The 18,623-nt window shown below is 41.6% G+C and overlaps 1 protein-coding gene across 1 annotated transcript in view; it reads right to left on the reverse strand.

The window, feature by feature from the left end:
• Nucleotides 1-4,921: 4,921 nt before the first annotated feature.
• Nucleotides 4,922-18,623, reverse strand: part of asb15a (ankyrin repeat and SOCS box containing 15a) — a gene marked incomplete at both ends in the record, with an annotated part of 31,391 nt that continues 17,689 nt past the window's right edge. The window contains 7 exons of the mRNA XM_080737079.1: nt 4,922-5,100; nt 6,667-6,820; nt 7,668-7,908; nt 8,485-8,790; nt 9,452-9,623; nt 11,927-12,172; nt 18,103-18,261. Of these exons, the coding sequence (XP_080593205.1) occupies nt 4,922-5,100; nt 6,667-6,820; nt 7,668-7,908; nt 8,485-8,790; nt 9,452-9,623; nt 11,927-12,172; nt 18,103-18,261 (1,457 nt within the window). The remainder of the gene's footprint in view (nt 5,101-6,666; nt 6,821-7,667; nt 7,909-8,484; nt 8,791-9,451; nt 9,624-11,926; nt 12,173-18,102; nt 18,262-18,623) is intronic.

The following is an 18,623-nucleotide window of genomic DNA, read 5'->3' on the forward strand; positions in this document are numbered from 1 at the left end:
GTCATCCTGATTCCTGAAGAGCAAGAACATTTAGCAGAAGCTGTTGATCATGTTGTACACCTTCAGTGCTGATGATAGATATTACATTTAGTCATGATGAGGCAGACATAACCATGATTTCCTAAATTCCTATGTTCCTGATGCAGCCATCTCGGGAAAGGATGTGGTTCACATGCTCAATGATTAAACTGATGTTCTTGTCCTGTTGGTGTATTGGGGTGTATCATGTGGAACTACAGTTTAAAGTACAGATGGAGCATTGGGATGGGACAGTCTTAAATGTACGGCAAAGGCAAGATCAGAGCACACAACACTTCCCAGGCTACCCTCATGTGCTGGGTGGTGGTGGATGCCTACCACCACCCAGCACCCAGTGTCACTTTGGATAAATTGTTTCCTATGGACCTTTGCATCATGACTTGAAGTAAAATGTGTCTTACTGACTCCACTATGGAGACACAAATCAAGAGAAAATCAACTTTATTATCAACATTTCTCTGTCCCAGCAACACACACTGTGATCTGGCACCAGTAAACAAACGTACGTGAGATTTACATCAGGCGCGTACGCCAGCGCCCACTTACAGTAGGAGACCAATTGTAGGATTCGTGTACCATGTCATCTCTTTGGCTCCAATTAAGATTGCGTATCTTCCTATATTAAGGAGACAGGGTTTTGTCGTTCCTACCTACTTCCTGGACGCGGCCAGTAATAAGGTAGTCTCGTGTGGCCAGACTGTTGACTCCCACAATTTGCAAATGCTCCCCTCATACAGACTGAGGGACGGAAGTTCTAATCATGAGTATACGATAAAGCGGATGTGTCCCTTGGTGCAGTAGCGATAACAAGTCCTACTGGAAGCGTTCTTTCAATATTTTTCGGGGCGTTGTTTTGTCTTTCTCTGGTGTTGTTGGTGTCACTTCCATGATGTTTTCAAATGTTTTCTTAGACTATACATGCATACTGTAACAAGAATATGCTGCTCGAATGACTCTGTCTGCTAGTGTGCTTCTGTTATGTTTCCAATGGGACTACTGTTCCGTGCAGCAGTGACTACTTCCGTTACTCGGCTTTCGGGAGGTGTAGTTCCAGACTCTATATAGCATTCGGAGATTGTGGAATAGTTGTCTGGCTATGCGAGACTAGGAATAAGGTGAATAGAGAGGTTCTATTTAGAGGTGACACACTTTCTGTAGCTGTTAATGAGAGAATTCAGGTCATGCCCTCTGACTGAAGTGTTGTGGAGCTCGACAGTCAGACAGGCCTCTGGTCTGTGTCTGGGTGTACATGGCATCAGAAGTGTGAGATATGAACACAATGTTTTTCATCATCAAAACACATTACTGACCCACATAATAATGGAAAAACTGCACATGATGCAGTCTAATAATAGTAATAAGTAAAGCCCCCTTTCCACTGCAAGGTGAAACCAGAACTTTCCAGAACCTGGACCTATTTTTTTTTGGTTCTGGTTTTGTTTCCATTGCGCACGGCCCGGTTTCAGACAAGGTTCCCGTTACCTTTTTTAGGTCCTGCTCCTGAGGTAGAACTAAACTATGGACGAGGCCAGCAGCGCTGCTACTTTTTTGGGGGGGACTTTCTTGGTTAGGTCTGGACTCTGGATACATGTAAACGTAAGCAGAACTTGGTCCCGAAACGTCACATGTTCTTGAAAGTTCTTGGTTCTGGAAAGTTCTGGTTCTAGTTCTGGCTCAGCCCTACAGTAGAAATAGGGCTTAATTTAACAGCGTGACATAATTTCCCCTAGTTGGAATCAGTAAAGGTTGGTCTGTCTGTCTGCCTACAATTTACAATTTAAGAATGCATAGAATCCAAAAGAAGAAATTTGTTATTCTTCTTAGAAAAAAGCTTTCACGACCAAGGAGAGGATAAGTGAAGTCAAGAGGGACTTCTGTCTGTTTGTGTCATGTAGTTTGTGGCAGTACCAATCATCAACCATTATGAGGTCAGTCCGCTGTCTACCCAGGTGCGGCAGCAGGAGAGCAGGGCCCAGGATTACCTAGGTAATTGGCACTGGGTGAAAATGGGTTACAAAATCGTGGGATAAAAATTATTAAAAAAAATAAAAGATAATAATTCATGCAGTCTGAACCAGTGGTTCTCAAAGTGGGGTGCGGGGACCCCTGGGGGTCCTTGAAGGGGTTCCAGGGGGTCCCCAGTCAAATGTGTTCCCATGGCTATTTAAAGAATAGCAGATATACAAGCTCACAAATTGTTCCACTGCCACCTCGTGCCACACTGCCAGCTTGTGCATCTGCTATTTTTGAACATTTTTGAAAAATCTTTAAAGTATTTATTATTATTATTATTTATACAAATCTTTTCTCCTGGGGGTCCCTGGCACAAACATTTTCAGATGGGGAGCTGCGGCCAAATGCAATCAATTCGGGGGTCCTTACTGGCACAAAAACGTCTTATGTTTAAATTAATTCAGGATTGCAACTTGCTTGAGTGATGATGGGTGAACTGTGTCTGTGTTTAACAGGACGTGCAGAGGTGCAGTGTGGAGATGGGTACGACAATAGATGGGTATGATGACCATAGATGGGTCTGACCACCCCACCGACAGCTGCAACCACCCAGACAACAAGAGTACAAAGTAAGTATAACTACACGCAGTGGTGGAAAGTCATTATTAAGTAAGTATTTTTTTCTTCACATTTACTTCTACTCCACTACATCTCAGAGGAAGATATTGTACATGGAAGCGTTAGTTTCTTTGTAGATATTGATTATTATTTCAAAAGATACTTAACCTCTTAAGCCCCAGGGGGGTCCAGGGGAAAAATCCGCCTAAAATGTATGCCCAAATTGGAAAAACTACAATGATTGTGGCTAATCATGGCCCACCAAATGTCAGCTGACCCCCGAAAATTCACAAATGCAGTGTAAAACATCACATTTCTCTTACCAAATTGTCCTGCTGTGATCATTTACCTGGGACAAGATGATTGAAAAAGACCTCCGCCTATGGAAATTTTGCCTTCTGAATAGTGAATGAGCCTCAAGACCTCATTGAAAACATATATAGTGAATAGAGAAATTGTTCACCAAGGTGTCATCAATTGATAGGCAAAATTGTATGAATATATTCCAAACTATGTAAACTCTACAGATGTTTTGTGATAGTAGTGCTGTAAAAGTAGTAATGTTAAAGTATAGGGTGAAAAATTATAAAAAGGAGTAACAATAAGTTGTAATAATACTGTAATATGAGTAATGTATGGATGAAAAGGGGCGGCATAGCTCAGGGGTAGAGAAACTGGTATTAGAGCACGAAGGGTATAAATCCCGAAGGGTTCCCAGTTCGAATCCGGGCTCCCCCTGAGTTAATGTCGAAGGGTCCTTGGGCAAGACTCTGAACCCCTAATTGCCTCCGGTGAGTAGGTTGGTGCCTTGCATGGCTTCCTCCGCCACCGGTGTATGAATGTGTGTGTGAATGGGTGAATGTAATGCACAATCTATGTAAAGCGCTTTGGATTAAAAGCGCTATATAAATGCACCATTTACCATTTACCAAAAGTACAATGGCAGCTGATTACTATGCTGTAGGCCCATTGTAACAATATTCAGCAAATAAATTATAGTTTGATTTGGTCTCCGGCGGGGGCAATGGGGTTCAAGAGGTTAAACCACTTCAACCCTGTAAAATAGATGATCAACAGTACAGTACAGTACAGTACAAGTTTACAGCGCATTGCTTTACGATGTGATTTGAGCTTGTAGATCTGCTAGAATGCTAGAATGTATACAATATGAAAACTTGTGAAATGGGTCGTTCTGCATAATGAGTACTTTTACTTTGAGTACTTTAAATATATTTTGATGCCAATATGTTTGTGCTTCTAATCAAGTGAATATTGAATGGTCTGACTTTTACTTGTAACAGAGTATTTCTTCAAAGTGGCATTGATACATTAGTACTAAAAACACAGGTCTATTGTAGACTCTCTGAGTTACAATTGAATTGAATATTTTTATTTACATTTTTTAAAAGTATACAGTGCAACAAATAAATATACAATTCTGAAATGCATAAAAACACAAAAATAGCCAGAGAGGCTGTTTCTTGCATTGTGGTCCACATTTTATTTTTAAATTAAAATAATGTTAAATAGCCATTCCAATAGCAATCATTTGTGTGTCTCAATATCTCTCCAAGCTCTTTAGCAAACAGAACATACATTTTCAGGTTTGGGAAGCCCATTTTACCCAATCAGGTCAGAGAACACATACATAGGAAACAGGATAAACAAGTGAAGAAACAAAACAAGGAATGAGAAGACACAATTGGAACTGGAAAACTTAAAATTGATATGCTGATTGGATATAATTTCTGATTGCTAAAGGGCTCGAAAGACAGGGAGACCACTGAACAAGCACTCAATGATTGGGCACTGATTGCTTTCAGAATGTATAGAACGTTTAAACAAAACACGGTTTGTTAACAAAAATCACTTAAAGGGGTTGATCACCCCAAGAATCTCCTACCATAGAGACTGCCGGTCATCAAATTATTGGTGACAAAGTCTCCATGAATTCAATGCTTCATGTGTGTAATTGATAGAAAATAAGTCATTATGTGGGTGAACTACTCCTTTATAGCACCTTTATACAAAAATAGCTGATCATACAAGTATAAATCAGTCTTTATTGAGTTAAAACCGCAGGCCATAGTTTTAACTTTGTGTCCAATCAGTAGTTTTCTCGTACTTTTCACAGAGCTTGTAGATCTGCAACTTTTGATACTTTTGTGTGATGCTGTAGTAGGACATAATATTCAGAAAAACACAAAAAGTTTTAAAAAAGATATGGAGATGAGAGGTTTTTTGTCCGAAAATAACGTCACTATCGTTACCTTTTGTTTCCCCTTGAGCGGCGACACCCCCGCTTAGACGTTCACTCCTCCTCGGTGCATATGATCTTGGCGTACAGATCCTGTTCCTTGAACAGCACATAGTCTCTGAGTCTGGGAGGTAATTGCAAGGAGCTGTTGATGCAGGGGTCTGACAGTCTGCTGGGGGACACGTGTTTCCTTATCACCACCCTGCACAGATGTGCCAGAGACCGCGGGTTGTCTAGAAGGTAATGAGAGAAGAGAGGGAGAGTGGTCACTGTGAGTTTGTCATTGTCATAGGATTTATGTTGTTGGTTCTCCTTTGATGATGTCACTGCAGGGCATGGTCAAGGTTGGCCACTATGGCCAGGTTATTTAACAAGGTCTGTGATCAAGCACAGGTGTTGCTGATTGGCAGAGGCAAACAGTTACTGTTTATTTTTGCCTTATTTTTGAGCGGTGCACACCGGCTCCAATGCTTGACTGAGTGTGTAACTACATGTATGTATGTAACTATGTATGTAGTAGGGGTGTCTTCAAAAATTCGACGAATCGACGCGTCGTTTTAAGCCCCCGGAATCGACGCCAATTGTTTGAGTCGAGCCGTCAAAAATATATTATTTTTTATCACACCGGTGCGGTATGAGAGCGCTGGACTGTCATGTTCTTCCTATTTAGTCCATACTTCCTACTGCTTGCAACTAGACTTGAAAATAAAACCAGTTCACGTGACTTGAAAGTTGCCTTGATCATATAACAAGGTGCTCTTATTTTGAAGTTTGAGAGGAAATGCGTCGACTTGTTGTTATTCTACTTGTTAAAGCTGAACAAGAAGCAGCAGCGCGATGCGCTTTCACTTTCACTCACTGTCGCTGAGTGTGGCTCTGTGGTGGTGGTCTAAGGCAGAGGACTGCGGTGGAGTAGAGGACTTCTTAAAAAGTTTTAGATTATGACAATTTGCTTGCATTGTGATGCAGCCGTGTGCCGCTCTGCATCGACGCACTGATGTTACATTATTGTTACCATTAGCCTACTTTGGTGTTGTTTTTCCTCCTGAGGGAACAGGGCTAAATCGTTAGCATGCTAGCGCTTTAGCCCTGTTCCTTTAGCCTTGGAGAGGCATACAATCATTACAACCAGGCAGTTTTCAAAGCAGAGAATCCACCAATCATAGTGGTTTACAACAGCTGTTGTACCGGTACTCTATCAATGCGTCGCGGTCGCTTCTCCTCTCCAGTCATTAAAGCACAACTTTTTTTTTTTTTTTTTTTTACACATAAACGATTCGTCGATGCGTCGGATTAACCCCCGCGACTCGAATCGACTTGATAAATCCTGAGTCGAAGACAGCCCTAGTATGTAGCATGAGCTGGGTGACCAGTGGCAGGCCTGGGTGAGCAAGTGGCACGCACGCACGCACGCACGCACGCACGCACGCACGCACGCACGCACACACGCACACACGCGCACACACACACACACACACACACACACAGGGTATAGCTTAATGAAATGATCTGCTCAATTGCACCGCTCACTTCAAACTGGGTTTGATTTTTGTATGCTGAAGTAATGGACAATACAGAGAATGAAGAATTTTTTTGTTGAAAAGTTGGTTTCCTGAAGATTTTCTTTTAGGTTGTTTTTTGAGTTGTGAGGCTTCTCCTTCTCCCTCAACATTATAATCTGCCGCGGTCACATCTCGTCGCCACTTGTGTGCGCTTGCACCTTTCTAAAGAAATTCTGCATTGCAGCCTAAATTGTGAATATTATAACTTGTTGGGATGATGGGTGTTGTTTCACTTACCTGTTATCTGGCGGATGTCAGGCCACTCTTTGTGTCTCTGTAAGATCTTTGTCAGTTTGCCACAGAGGGTCACGTGGCCGACATAGTCCAGAAGGATCGACACGGCTCTGCCGGCCAAGTGACGCAGATAGGAAACACCGACGAAGTCACAGAACTGGGGTGGAGGACACATATTGAGAGAGACGATGATGACAATATGTCTAGGTCATTATGGTTATTCATTTTCCATATATACCGTGCAACCTCATACCTCAAAAACTGTTACTTCTCAGGATTCAAATTTAAAAATAACAAAAGTAGCAGCTCAAAGCGTGCGGCTTTACGCGTCACTTCAAGCTTGCAGATCTGATACTTTTGTGTGATGCTGTAGTATAAAAAATCACGCTTAGTGTGAAGTGAGCTGTGCTATTTGAGTTAATTTCATCAAGCGTCCAAGCTGGCCAATCACAGCGCGTCCTGCGAAGTTTGGCCAATGGATGTAAAACACACTTTGAGCTGTTTGTGCCAAGATGTAGGCCACGCTTCACATTTTTTGGGGCACAGTTTTGCAGTTTCTGCCCGACAGCAACGATATGTAGTGGGGGGATCCCTGCTTCATCAATCTCTTAGGCTAAAGGGTACTTGGCCTGGAAAGAAGACCTTGAAGACCCCTGGTCTAAGAGTCCCTTTTTATTGACAAAGAACTTGGGCGGCTGGCGTTGCCGTCTGGGCACCTATAGGCTACGACGACCTAGGCCGTCGACCTTTGCTGCGTGCCTATACCAGTTAGACTCCCTAATCGGGAGATAAGCAACCGTCAGGTCAGCAGTGTCCAAAATTTTGTTGGAACAGACCCATGTTGATGACATGAGTGTAGACATACTGTGTACCGCTTTGTGTGATTTTAGGGCAAAATCTGTTGGAGCAGTGTCCAAGACTCTATTTGAAAAAAACTGCATGATGGTGGTGCTAAACTGACGGTCGCAACAACTAGAAAAAGCCTCAAAAAACGAATAACTCACAGGAACTTTTTCCTCCTCCTGGTCGGGGGAGTAGTCCACGTCAGTCCACTCGTTCCAGTCTCTCTCGTGGTGACAGCAGAAACACTTCTCGGCCTGGTAGCCGTGGTTGAGCAGCAGACGCATCATCACCTCGTCCTGCATGCCGTACTGCAACGCCGTGGGGAACACAGTGTCATTGACCACCGTGAAGTAGCAGTTCACGTCCGCTTTGTTGGCGAGCAGCAGCTTCACGATCTCGTACCTGTAGGGGTTGTCGTTGTCGCTGTCATGAAATCGTTGGTGTCGGGATAGAAACACTTATTGTGTGTTTTCGTAAACCAGACGTTCAGGTACCGCTACTTGTTTAGTAAATATACACGCTCACTGTGAGCTTGATCCTGATCCCGATCTGCAGATCCCGAAGAACCCAACAAAACCAGTCATACTAGTGCTATACAGATCTACATCAGCAGCTCTCCGTTCTCGACAGTACCCACTAGGCGTGTGACGTGACATGTGACTGACAGACAGACAGCCGGTGGAGGTTTTGATAGTAATTGCGACCTGACGGTCGCCTAAATCAAAATTTGCTGTCGAAATGAACACTGTAGAACTACATTTGGAACACAACATATCGTTACTGTTGGGCAGAAACCTTGTATCTCCAAGTTTCAAAATGGTATGTTCTTTCGTAAACTAAAGCATCATCATACAAGGCGTTGTTTGCTTAGCGGCTATTTTCACTACTTAAACTCGTTTTTAAAATAATAATAAAAAAAGGAACTGTGTTGGACAAGGTTTCCTCCCGACAGCGACAATATGCTATATATACCCGTACCTCCCTGTGTTGACGGCCACCAGGAGACAGCTGAGAGGGTCCAGGTCCGGCTTGGCTCCAGAGTTCAGCAGCATTCTAGTGCTGGACACGTCTCCGTTGCACACGGCTAAGTACAGCGGGCTCCTCCTCATGTCACCGTAGTTCTCCGAGATGTGATCGCCCAGGAGAGCGTTGACGTCGAAGCCCCGCTGCAGCAGGAGCTCCAGGCACTGCAGGTGGCCCCCGTCGGCCGCCGAGTGGACAGGGGTTTGGCCTGACAGCCTGATGGCTCTCCTGGTGGTGATGGGGATGAAGATCCTCAGCGCCCTGGTGGAGGGAAAAAACACAGAGGAGATTCTCTTTAACTCAGCCCATTAACTGCCAGAGTTAAAACAGTGTTTACCCTGCCCATGCCAGCGATTCAGAGAGTTTTCAGAACCTTCAAAGAAATCATAGAATATTATTTTTCACAACGATCCATGCACCGATCTGAGAAAAAAAGTGGTGCCATCGCGATAATCTGTGATGGCACCTATGGCAATTATTCATAGAATGTACAGTAGCTTGTTTTCATTTACTTCGTTCTATTGTTTTATCGCTTTTACCATGCTAAAATGTGGGGCATGCGTACGCATGGGGGCATGTGTACAAGTGGCTAAATATATCTTTTTAGACACAATTAGCCAGCAGTTTCTGTATTGCTATTTACAGTAACATATCTAGCCCCCATAAGTCACATCCAACCATGAAAGGTTGAGTTGTATCTTGGGAATGGGCTTATTCTGTGTAAAATGACATATTTAGCCACTTGTACGCATGCCCCCAACCACTGAAATAAGAATCTCTAAAAAAATAGAAAGAAGTAAATGAAATAACCTTTTATATTCTTTAATTACAATCTAAAATATGAACCCTTGTTGTAAAAAAACTAAAGTTGTCCTTTAAGAAAAAAGAAAACACTAAAAGTTAGAATATGGAGAGGACTCACAGGTAATGTCCCTCATAGGCAGCGCGGTGGATGGGCAGCTGTGAGGACAGACTGGGGATGTTGGGGTTGGCTCCGTGCTGCAGCAGGATGTCAATGCAGTCTGGGTTCCCTGAACCCGCGGCGTCGTACAGCACGCTGTCACCGTTGGGCGCCTGGGCGTTCACATCAGCACCTTCATGTAACGATGACACAGCAATGGTTCAAGATGGCCGCATCTACTTGTGATGTCATTAAAATTGTCCCAAGTCTAGTGCGCTTCTCAACATTTTTAATTTCAAGCACCCCCGGTTGGATATGCATTAGGCCACAAATGTTTTTTTTTGTGGCCTGCTTATCTATACTATAATTTTGCGAATGTCTGAGTGAGTGTCTGTCTGTCTGTCTGTCTGTCTGTCTGTCTGTCTGTCTGTCTGTCTGTCTGTCTGTCTGTCTGAAACAGCGTTTCTCCTCAGTGGCTGGAGCAATTGATCTGAAATCGCATCACCATTAGCATATGAACACACCTAACATAACTGTGAAGCCCGTTTGTCACTTTCACAAATCGTATGCTGTATATTAGCATTTTTATGGTGCACAGCCTGTTCAGCTCAGCCTGTTGTCAGGGTTACGGTCCGTTCCTCCAGGCCATGGGATCCCATAGCCCCACACACACCTCTCTCACAGTTAGGAATGTTGCAGTGAAGAGACACACGCTCGCTCTCTCTCTCTCTCTCTCTCTCTCTCTCTCTCTCTCTCTCTCTCTCTCTCTCTCTCTCTCTCTCTCTCTCTCTCTCTCTCTCTCTCTCTGCATTCATGGGTCATGCATGCACCGGGTCATCTTCCAACGGGTATGGAAAAAACTATGTGGAGACAGTAAGTGCATACATCCCCATACTTCTATTCACCTAATTTTGCTGTTAAATTATTTGTATCCATCATAAATATACACTCTTCCATGGGCTGCTCCTTACATTATGATGCTCCCACATATTCTCACGCATGCACCAGTTACAGTAACTTGGAGCACATATCTTTGAACGGGTAAGGTCTAGTTAATGTTTATTTTTGGAACCCAGTTCTTGTATGCCATGATAATATTGAGACCCAAAGGTATTCAACTCCCCCAGGGGGAGCTGTAGCGGCCTCTAGTGGCAGAGACTAGGGTTCTCTATGTCCTTACCCTTACTGTAATGCAGAATGCTTTCTGAACTGGGGCTAAAAAACCTTCAGGTCAAAGCAGAATTTCATGGAGGTTGTGAAGGCCATGGTCATCATCATGACCCTCAGAATGGCCTTATGCCCATCACATTGTGCCTCTTTCCAGTGTCTTTTCTTGAGATTCTGAATTCTTATTGGTTAACTGTGAAGAAGTCGGGTCGAAACATACTTTCTTCTCTGTCCAAGAGGTAAATAATTCATGTGAAAAGGAGATTCCTTGTGTGCTGGCAACTTCTTCACTGTTTCATGATATTATTGAGCTGTGCACCGTAAAGACTTTATTTAATTTGGAGTGTTGCGGGCCTTCTGCTTTGTTGCAGCGACTTCTCTTCCTGAATTCTTATTGGGTAGCATTAAGTAAAATGCTGTGCAGATAAACAAAGCTGTTCATGATGGCAACAACAACAAACTTGTTTTATATATCGTTGCTGTCGGGCAGAAACCTCTTAACTCCATATTTTAACTTTTTGAGTTTTTTTTCCTTCATAAATTAACGCCCTACTTGATTATACTACAGCGTCAAACAAAAGCATCAAAAGTAGCAGATATACAAGCTTGAAATGTGACGTGAAGCGACACGTTTTGAGCTTGTAGATCTGCTGCTTTTGCCACTGTTGAATTTGAATCCTGAAAAGTAACAGTCTTGAATACCTGAGGTTTCCACCTGACAGAGACGATATATGATGGACTTCTGCCCTGGCCTTTGACCTTTTATGTTTCCTCAAAATGAAAATAACTGACAACACCAACGGCCAAGTGGCCTTGCCCCCTAAAATGATGAAATTCCACGGGCCTGGGTCAAAAGACATCTTCCACATCACCGTCATACTGTACGTGTATACGGCAGTAAAAAACTTAAGCCAACAAAACTTAACCCTAACTTGTGTTGTTCTGCCATACCCCTTGTGCAGAAACCTTAAATGCATTTTTTACTATTTTGAAAAAATATTTTTAAATTGTTCAGCCAATCTACAAGCTCAAAACATGTCGATGTAGATCAGCTATTTGAATTATTTTAAAAATAGTAAAACATTGCTAAAAGGATTAAGATTAAGGGGTAAGATAGGGCCCTAATAGTGTCTTGCTCATAGACTCTTGGACATCTAATCGCACATGAGGACATACGTTTACGAGATTTTATTTTGCTTTAATCCATGTACTTGGTGTTTCCCTGATCTTTTTGCTGTATCTATACACAACGTTTCACTATTTCCACTGAATGTTCACCCCACAGAATAGGGCTGCCAGTGTTCATTAATGATACAAAATAAACGTTACCATGTTTAATAAGGAGCTCCAGGGCGTCAAAGTGGGCGTACTCTGCGGCGATGGCCAGGGGAGTGACCCCGTCTTGGTCCGTCTCTGTGACCTTGGCCCCGTGCTGCAGGAGCAGTTCCATGACGTCAGCGCAGCCCACCGCGGCGGCCTCGTGCATGGCGGACCACTGCTTCAGACACACCTGCTCCACACGCGCACCTCTGAATAGCAGAGTGGAAGCCATTCTGTGCGAGCCGGCTCGCACCGCTGTACACAAACAGAATATGTGAATATATGAGTATAGGGGGTGTGTGTGGGGGACGACAACGTCAAAATATACTTTGAGTACAGTAGAGCAGATCCATTGAGCAGACCTGTGCGAACCTGTTAATATATAAAAAAAAAGAATTGGTGCCTTAATGAAAACATGGGTCATTCCTCCTGTGTCTAGCAAAATCCATTGGAAATGCATTGGGTGCTTAAAGTTAAATATTTCGAAAACTGCAAATTAGTTTAAATTGAAAATCTCAACTGTGCATGTCCACAGTAATGTGGATGTTTTAAACTGAATCAAGTTTCTAGGTGAAAGTATGAAGCAGCTGCGTCTCATGCGACAATTTCAGTGGAATTTTCCCACCTTATCAAACTGTTACATGTCTGTGCTGAGAAGTGACGCCTACTGTGGCACAAGTTTTTTTTTTCTTTTTTTCATAAGAATGTTGACTTACACATACTTTCAGTTTACCCCATTTGTAACTGTGCATGTCATTGGGCATCAGTCCAGGTGTTTAGTATATTATCTCTATTTTATTTTGTATTTTATTTTTGTGTTTTATTCGTAATCGTAAATTAACGCCCTACTTGATCATCCTATGATCATCAGCATGACACAAAAGCATCAAAAGTATAGCAGATTCGAGCTTGTAGATCTGCTACAGTTTTTTCTATTTTTGAATTTGAATCCTGAAAAGTAACAGTTCTGAGCATATGAAGTTTCCACCCGACAGAGACGATATGTGTGTTGGACTGCGTGTTGTTGTCGCACATACAAAAGAGAGACATCTCTGCTCTCTTTTTCCTGCACGTCATGTGATACCGTTATGATCCTAGGTCCGTTGTCAACATGTGTTTATCACCAACAAATTCTCACACACACACACACACACACACACACACACACACACACACACACACACACACACACACACACACACACACACACACACACACACAATCATTATAAATACTGGATCATACAGTACAGTGCAGGACTCTCACCAGGTAGAAAGTTCTGAAACAGGACCAGAGTAAAGTTAAATCTAGGGGCCAGTCGTCGCCAGAGAGAACAAATACAGAATGAGAGTGTTTTTAAGCATAGCGCTGCTTCTATTTTGCTGTGTCAGAGACAGCAGAGAAAACATCCTCAGTGAGACAGAGAGAGGAGTTAAGCATGAAGTGAACGAGACAGACAGGAACTGTCAGCCTGACATGTGTGAACTGCTGATGAAGATCGGAGCCATGGAAGCCAGACTGGAGGCGACAGAAACGCGGAATGAAGGTACGGTCCGTGGCAAGACTTATTTTGATCATAAGACCGATTTATTGAATGTCAGCTACTGTAGTCTCCAGGTTTTATTTGCACAATGTTGGGAACTTGGCCACTTTAGCCACATCATTTTGCATGAATGTGTATATATTTCTTTCTTCAGCCATGGAAGCCATGCTGAAGGCCACACAGCTGCAGGTGGCTACTCTACAGACAGAGAAGGAAGGTGAGATAAGACTCCTTATGTCAATGTGAAAAACTTGTCGACCTATTAAAATAACGGTCCCCATTTTTAATATGATAAAGAATAAAAAATGTCCTGTAAGTGCTGTAACATGCCATTTTGTTGCCGTCTTTCTTTCTTTCTTTCTTGTAGCCATAAACGTGAGGCTGACGGCTACAGAGACAAAGAATGAAGGTAAATCACATGAACATCTTGTGTTAAGTTTCTTGGGAACTAACTTTAGTCATAAAATAATTACATTAAATTAAATTAAATTAAAATGTGTTTGTTTGTTTGCCTTCAGCCATGGAAGCCCGGCTGATGGCTACCGAGAAGCAGGTGGCCATTCTACAGATGGAGAACGAAGGTGACATTGCTAGTTTGGTGTGACACGTAATCAAGTTTACAAACACTGCACACATTTTATATATATATATATATATATATATATATATATATATATATATATATATATATATATATATATATTCTTCCCCCACAGCCATGGAAACCCGGCTGATGGCTACAGAGAAGCAGGTGGTCATTCTACAGATGGAGAATGGAGGTAAAATCACGTAATGAACAAGCAAGCTTATACCACATTGGCTCGATGCATGACGTTGCGGGTTAGAGTCCTGGTCTTGACGGTCTTTGCTGAAAGTAACTCCCCAGCTTTCTCTCCGTTTCATGTCTACCTACTGTACTATCATTAAAAGGCAAAAAGTAACCACAGTTTGATAACTGGTGGCCAACTTCTCTTCTTTTAGCCATGGATGCCAGGCTAAAGGCCATAGAGCAGCAGGTGGCCATTCTGCAGACAGAGAATGAAGGTATCAACTTATTCATTGTTTGTAATGTGCAAAAATATTAACACACACACACACACACACACACACACACACACACACACACACACACACACACACACACACACACACACACACACACACACACACACACACACACACAAATGACTGATATCTGATATCTGTCAAACTACTATCTCTTACTTTCACCGATAAGAGCCAACAATGGCAAAACACTTTACTGTAAATATTGACATGGTGAATTAATGTATTCACATATGCATGAGATGGACAGATTACTCAACCCCAGTACTTGAGTAAGAGTACAAATACTCCTGGTCAAAATTTACTCTGTTACAAGTAAAAGTAGCTCAGTCAAAATGTTACTTGAGTTAGAGTAAAAAAGTACTTGTATTACTGTAATTCTTTCACAATTAATTTATAGGACCTTGGACTTGGAGTTGTTGTAAGCAGAGATGTAGTTTTTCTTCGGCAAACACAATAAGCATTTTGTCTGTGTCCGCGTTTTTCTTTTCACTACCGCAAACTCAAACATGGCCTTATAAGGCCATTGCTGCGGTTTTGAGTTGATAAATAAGAGACCGTGGCTATCTTGGCGTTAGCCTATGGGTAGGGGATGACGTATTTCCGCTTTTACGTAGATCCCAGTGGAGAACGTGTACTGTGATAGGTTTCCTTCTTTGACGAACACAGCGTGTTCCCCCAAAGACAAAAGAAAATAATAATGATAATCCAAAAAAAAAAGCTACAACCTCACAAAGCGCCGCAAGGCAACACAGTGTGAACACAAATCTCATATTGTGGTCCTTGGCACAAACAATTTTCAGATGGGGACCCTAGCCTGGGATCAGTAGCGTTTCAGTAGCGATCAGTAGCATTTCCTAACCTGAAAAACATGTGTGTTGTCTACAGAGCTAACAGTAGCAGTGGACAGCAGCGTGTCCCAGCTGAGAGATGTTCACACCAGGCTGACCTCCAGTGAAATTCATCTTCAACAGCTGCTGGAGACATCAGGTAGGACAATCTGTGTTCGTGTTAAAGGAGCTATAGTCAACTTTTTCTTGAAAAACGGATGCTAAAATAAAAATAATGTTTCGAAAATATTTTATAAAAAAATAAGCTTCATTTATGTGTTTCTATTCAAAAATGACCACAAAAAGGTGTAAAATAATGATAAAATAATCATTTTGGCCATTGTCAGACCGACACTTTGTTTACATTCTAGTCTATAGACTAGGATGTAAACAAAGTGTCGGCCCTACAATGAAAAAGTTGACTATAGCTCCTTTAACTTCCTCGACTAAAACGATGGCGAAAGATGTTCGTCGACGACTACCTTTTTTCATTGACGAAAGCTAAATAAAAAAATGAAATAAAAACTAAGCCATGATGACTAAAACTAAGACTAAATATATTGACAATTTCATTGTCAACAAATAAAAACTACACTAAACACTAAAATGGGAGGGACTAGTCAAGAAGAGATCCAGTAGAACTAAAAGACAAGTCATTTTATGTTTGGTTGCACCTAGGTGTTGCGGTTCTGAAAAGAGGAGATCTACAGTTGTGAGCTTGTAGATCTGCTATTTTCAGCATGCAACCAAGAGTAAAATCACCATCAAGGCCCACCAAAAATCAACTGAAGATATAGTCAACTAAAATCATATAATATTTTGTCGACTAAAACTAGATTAAAACTAAAACATTTCAGATGACGTAAACTAAGGGTAATTAAATTTAAACCCTGCTGTCATATTATACACATGAAGACTGGATAGTAGAAATACAGGAGACGAAATATCATCCCCCTAGTTGTTCAACAATCAACATTCAGTGTCTCTAAAGATGTTTAGTCTTTAAAGCTAATTGAACCTGCAGTCTTTTTCTTCTTGGCATGAAAAATATTATAGCCACGTTTTTAAAATGAAATCAACCAAACATAAAAACAAGTTTGAAATCTAGGTTGATGTCATCAGTAGGTAGATTTTGGAGCCGAAAAAAGGTGTTATTTTTTTCTTTTCTTGAGAAATCAAGTATTTATTTATAATACAATAAAAAATATAAACTGAGAGATTGTTCAGCAGTCGTGACATTGAAACTGTTGTGTGTTTATAGCTAAATCTAAAGTGGCGTTCTCAGCTGGACTTGGCGGTGGAGACGCAAGCACTGGACCCTTCAACACAGACACAACCCTCAAATACAGCGTGATGCACTCCAACATTGGCAATGCTTATAGTCCAAACACAGGTATGTGAACTATACTGTATGCACAACGGTGAGTGTACGTGTGTGCACACGTGTGTATATGTATTGGGGGGCTAGCAAATAAATAATACATCACAAATCTTCTTCCTTCTAGGAATCTTCACAGCACCAGTAAAAGCAGTGTATCACTTCAGTTACTACCACCATCATAGTGCTGGACATGGGGGCTTTGCATATCTGTACAAGAACAAGCAATGTCTTGCAGTCACAACTGGCTATAATTTAGATGGCCAGTACAATTCTGCCACTGGTGTCACTGTGCAGTTGGAGAAAGGAGATGAAGTTTATGTCATCTTACGATCAGGTTCATGGGTATATACTGGTAATATTTACAGTCACTTCAATGGCATTCTGTTGTTCACACTGTGAACAACAGAAGAGGACATTTCTTGTCTCTCTGTCACCTGTTCTGCATCACTTGTCCCTTGCTACAGTATCTGAACTGTACCATACGCCTTAATAAACCAATAATGAAATTGCACAAATGCCTTGAAAATAATCTTTGAAAATGAAATGTTAATGCTCTATATCCATTATGGGGACAGAAATGTCATTTTTGCCAAACAAGGACTTAATAGGTACACAATCTCCCACCCGTGATGGGTGGGTGGGTGCTAGCAGCCAACCCAATAACACGTCCAGTTTCACTAACCCTCACTTGTCTCTAAACTAGCCTTTGTCCATCATCACTTCCTATATTTAAATGTCTTGTAACTGTGTAAGATAAAGCCATCAGTTTTATTGAACAATAAGTGATGATGGAGGGCTTGTCTGTGGACGACTTAGAGAAAGTGCATAGGGCTGAAGTGGTTAATATACGTTTAGTAATAATGATTGAACTCTATAAAAGTAACTCTTAATTGAAGCTTTCAAATAACTGTAGTGGAGTAAAAGTATGTATGTATATATATGTATATAATATATGCTGTGTAAAAATTGTGGCTGCAGCGCCTTAACAAAAAAATTGGTAATCCCACAAGCAAAACCTATTGGAATGCATTGGGTGCTTAAAGTTAAATAGGAAAACTGCAAATTATTTTAAGGGGAAAGTCTCAACTGTGCATCAAGTTTCTAGGTGAAAGTATGAAGTAATAGGAAGGGTCCAAAGTTTTATCAATTAATTTTTAAAAGTTAAATATCTAAAAAACTATAAAACATTTTAAAGTATCTTGTACACGTGCACGATTACACCGTAAGCTGAACATGTTAAAGTTTGAATGGTGTTTCTAGGTGTAAGTACAGTATGTAGGAGTAGATACTAGGTGCCAACGTTTCGAGGAGAATATAGTCTATAAATAGTGAACTGCTGGTGCAGCGAGCGCACAATAAGGTTTACCTAGAAGAAGAGGGGACTCGTTCTTGCTGTTGGTGGTGTGTGGAGAAGCGTGGTGGTCCAGCAGCATCTTGACGTTCTCCAAAAAACCTTTCTTTACCGCCAGAGTCAGCAAGGTCTCCCCCTCGTCTGTCCTCTCCTCCAAGGTCAGACTGAATGATGCTGCATGGGGGAGAGAGTAGTCACCAGTGTTGACGATTGTCGATTAAAACTATGATGAAAGATGTTTGTCGATGACCTTTTTTTCAAGAAAACAAAATAAAACTAAGCTATGATGACTAAAACTAAGACTAAGTATATACTGACAAGTTTGTCAACAAATAAAAACTAGACTAACAACGGGAGAAGAGATCCAGTAAGAACTAAAAGACAAGTAATTTTATGTTAAATTATGAGATTATAGCCGACACAGGTTATAAGTTATAACATGGATACTTCCCAAAGTTTTCAGTTTGAAGCCCCCTTGACAAAAGCTGAGACACCCCCACACCCATAAACTGCTTAAAACCTATATACTTCACTGA

Source organism: Nannobrachium achirus, assembly GCF_963921795.1.
Source record: "Nannobrachium achirus genome assembly, chromosome: 11".
Lineage (NCBI taxonomy): Eukaryota > Metazoa > Chordata > Actinopteri > Myctophiformes > Myctophidae > Nannobrachium > Nannobrachium achirus.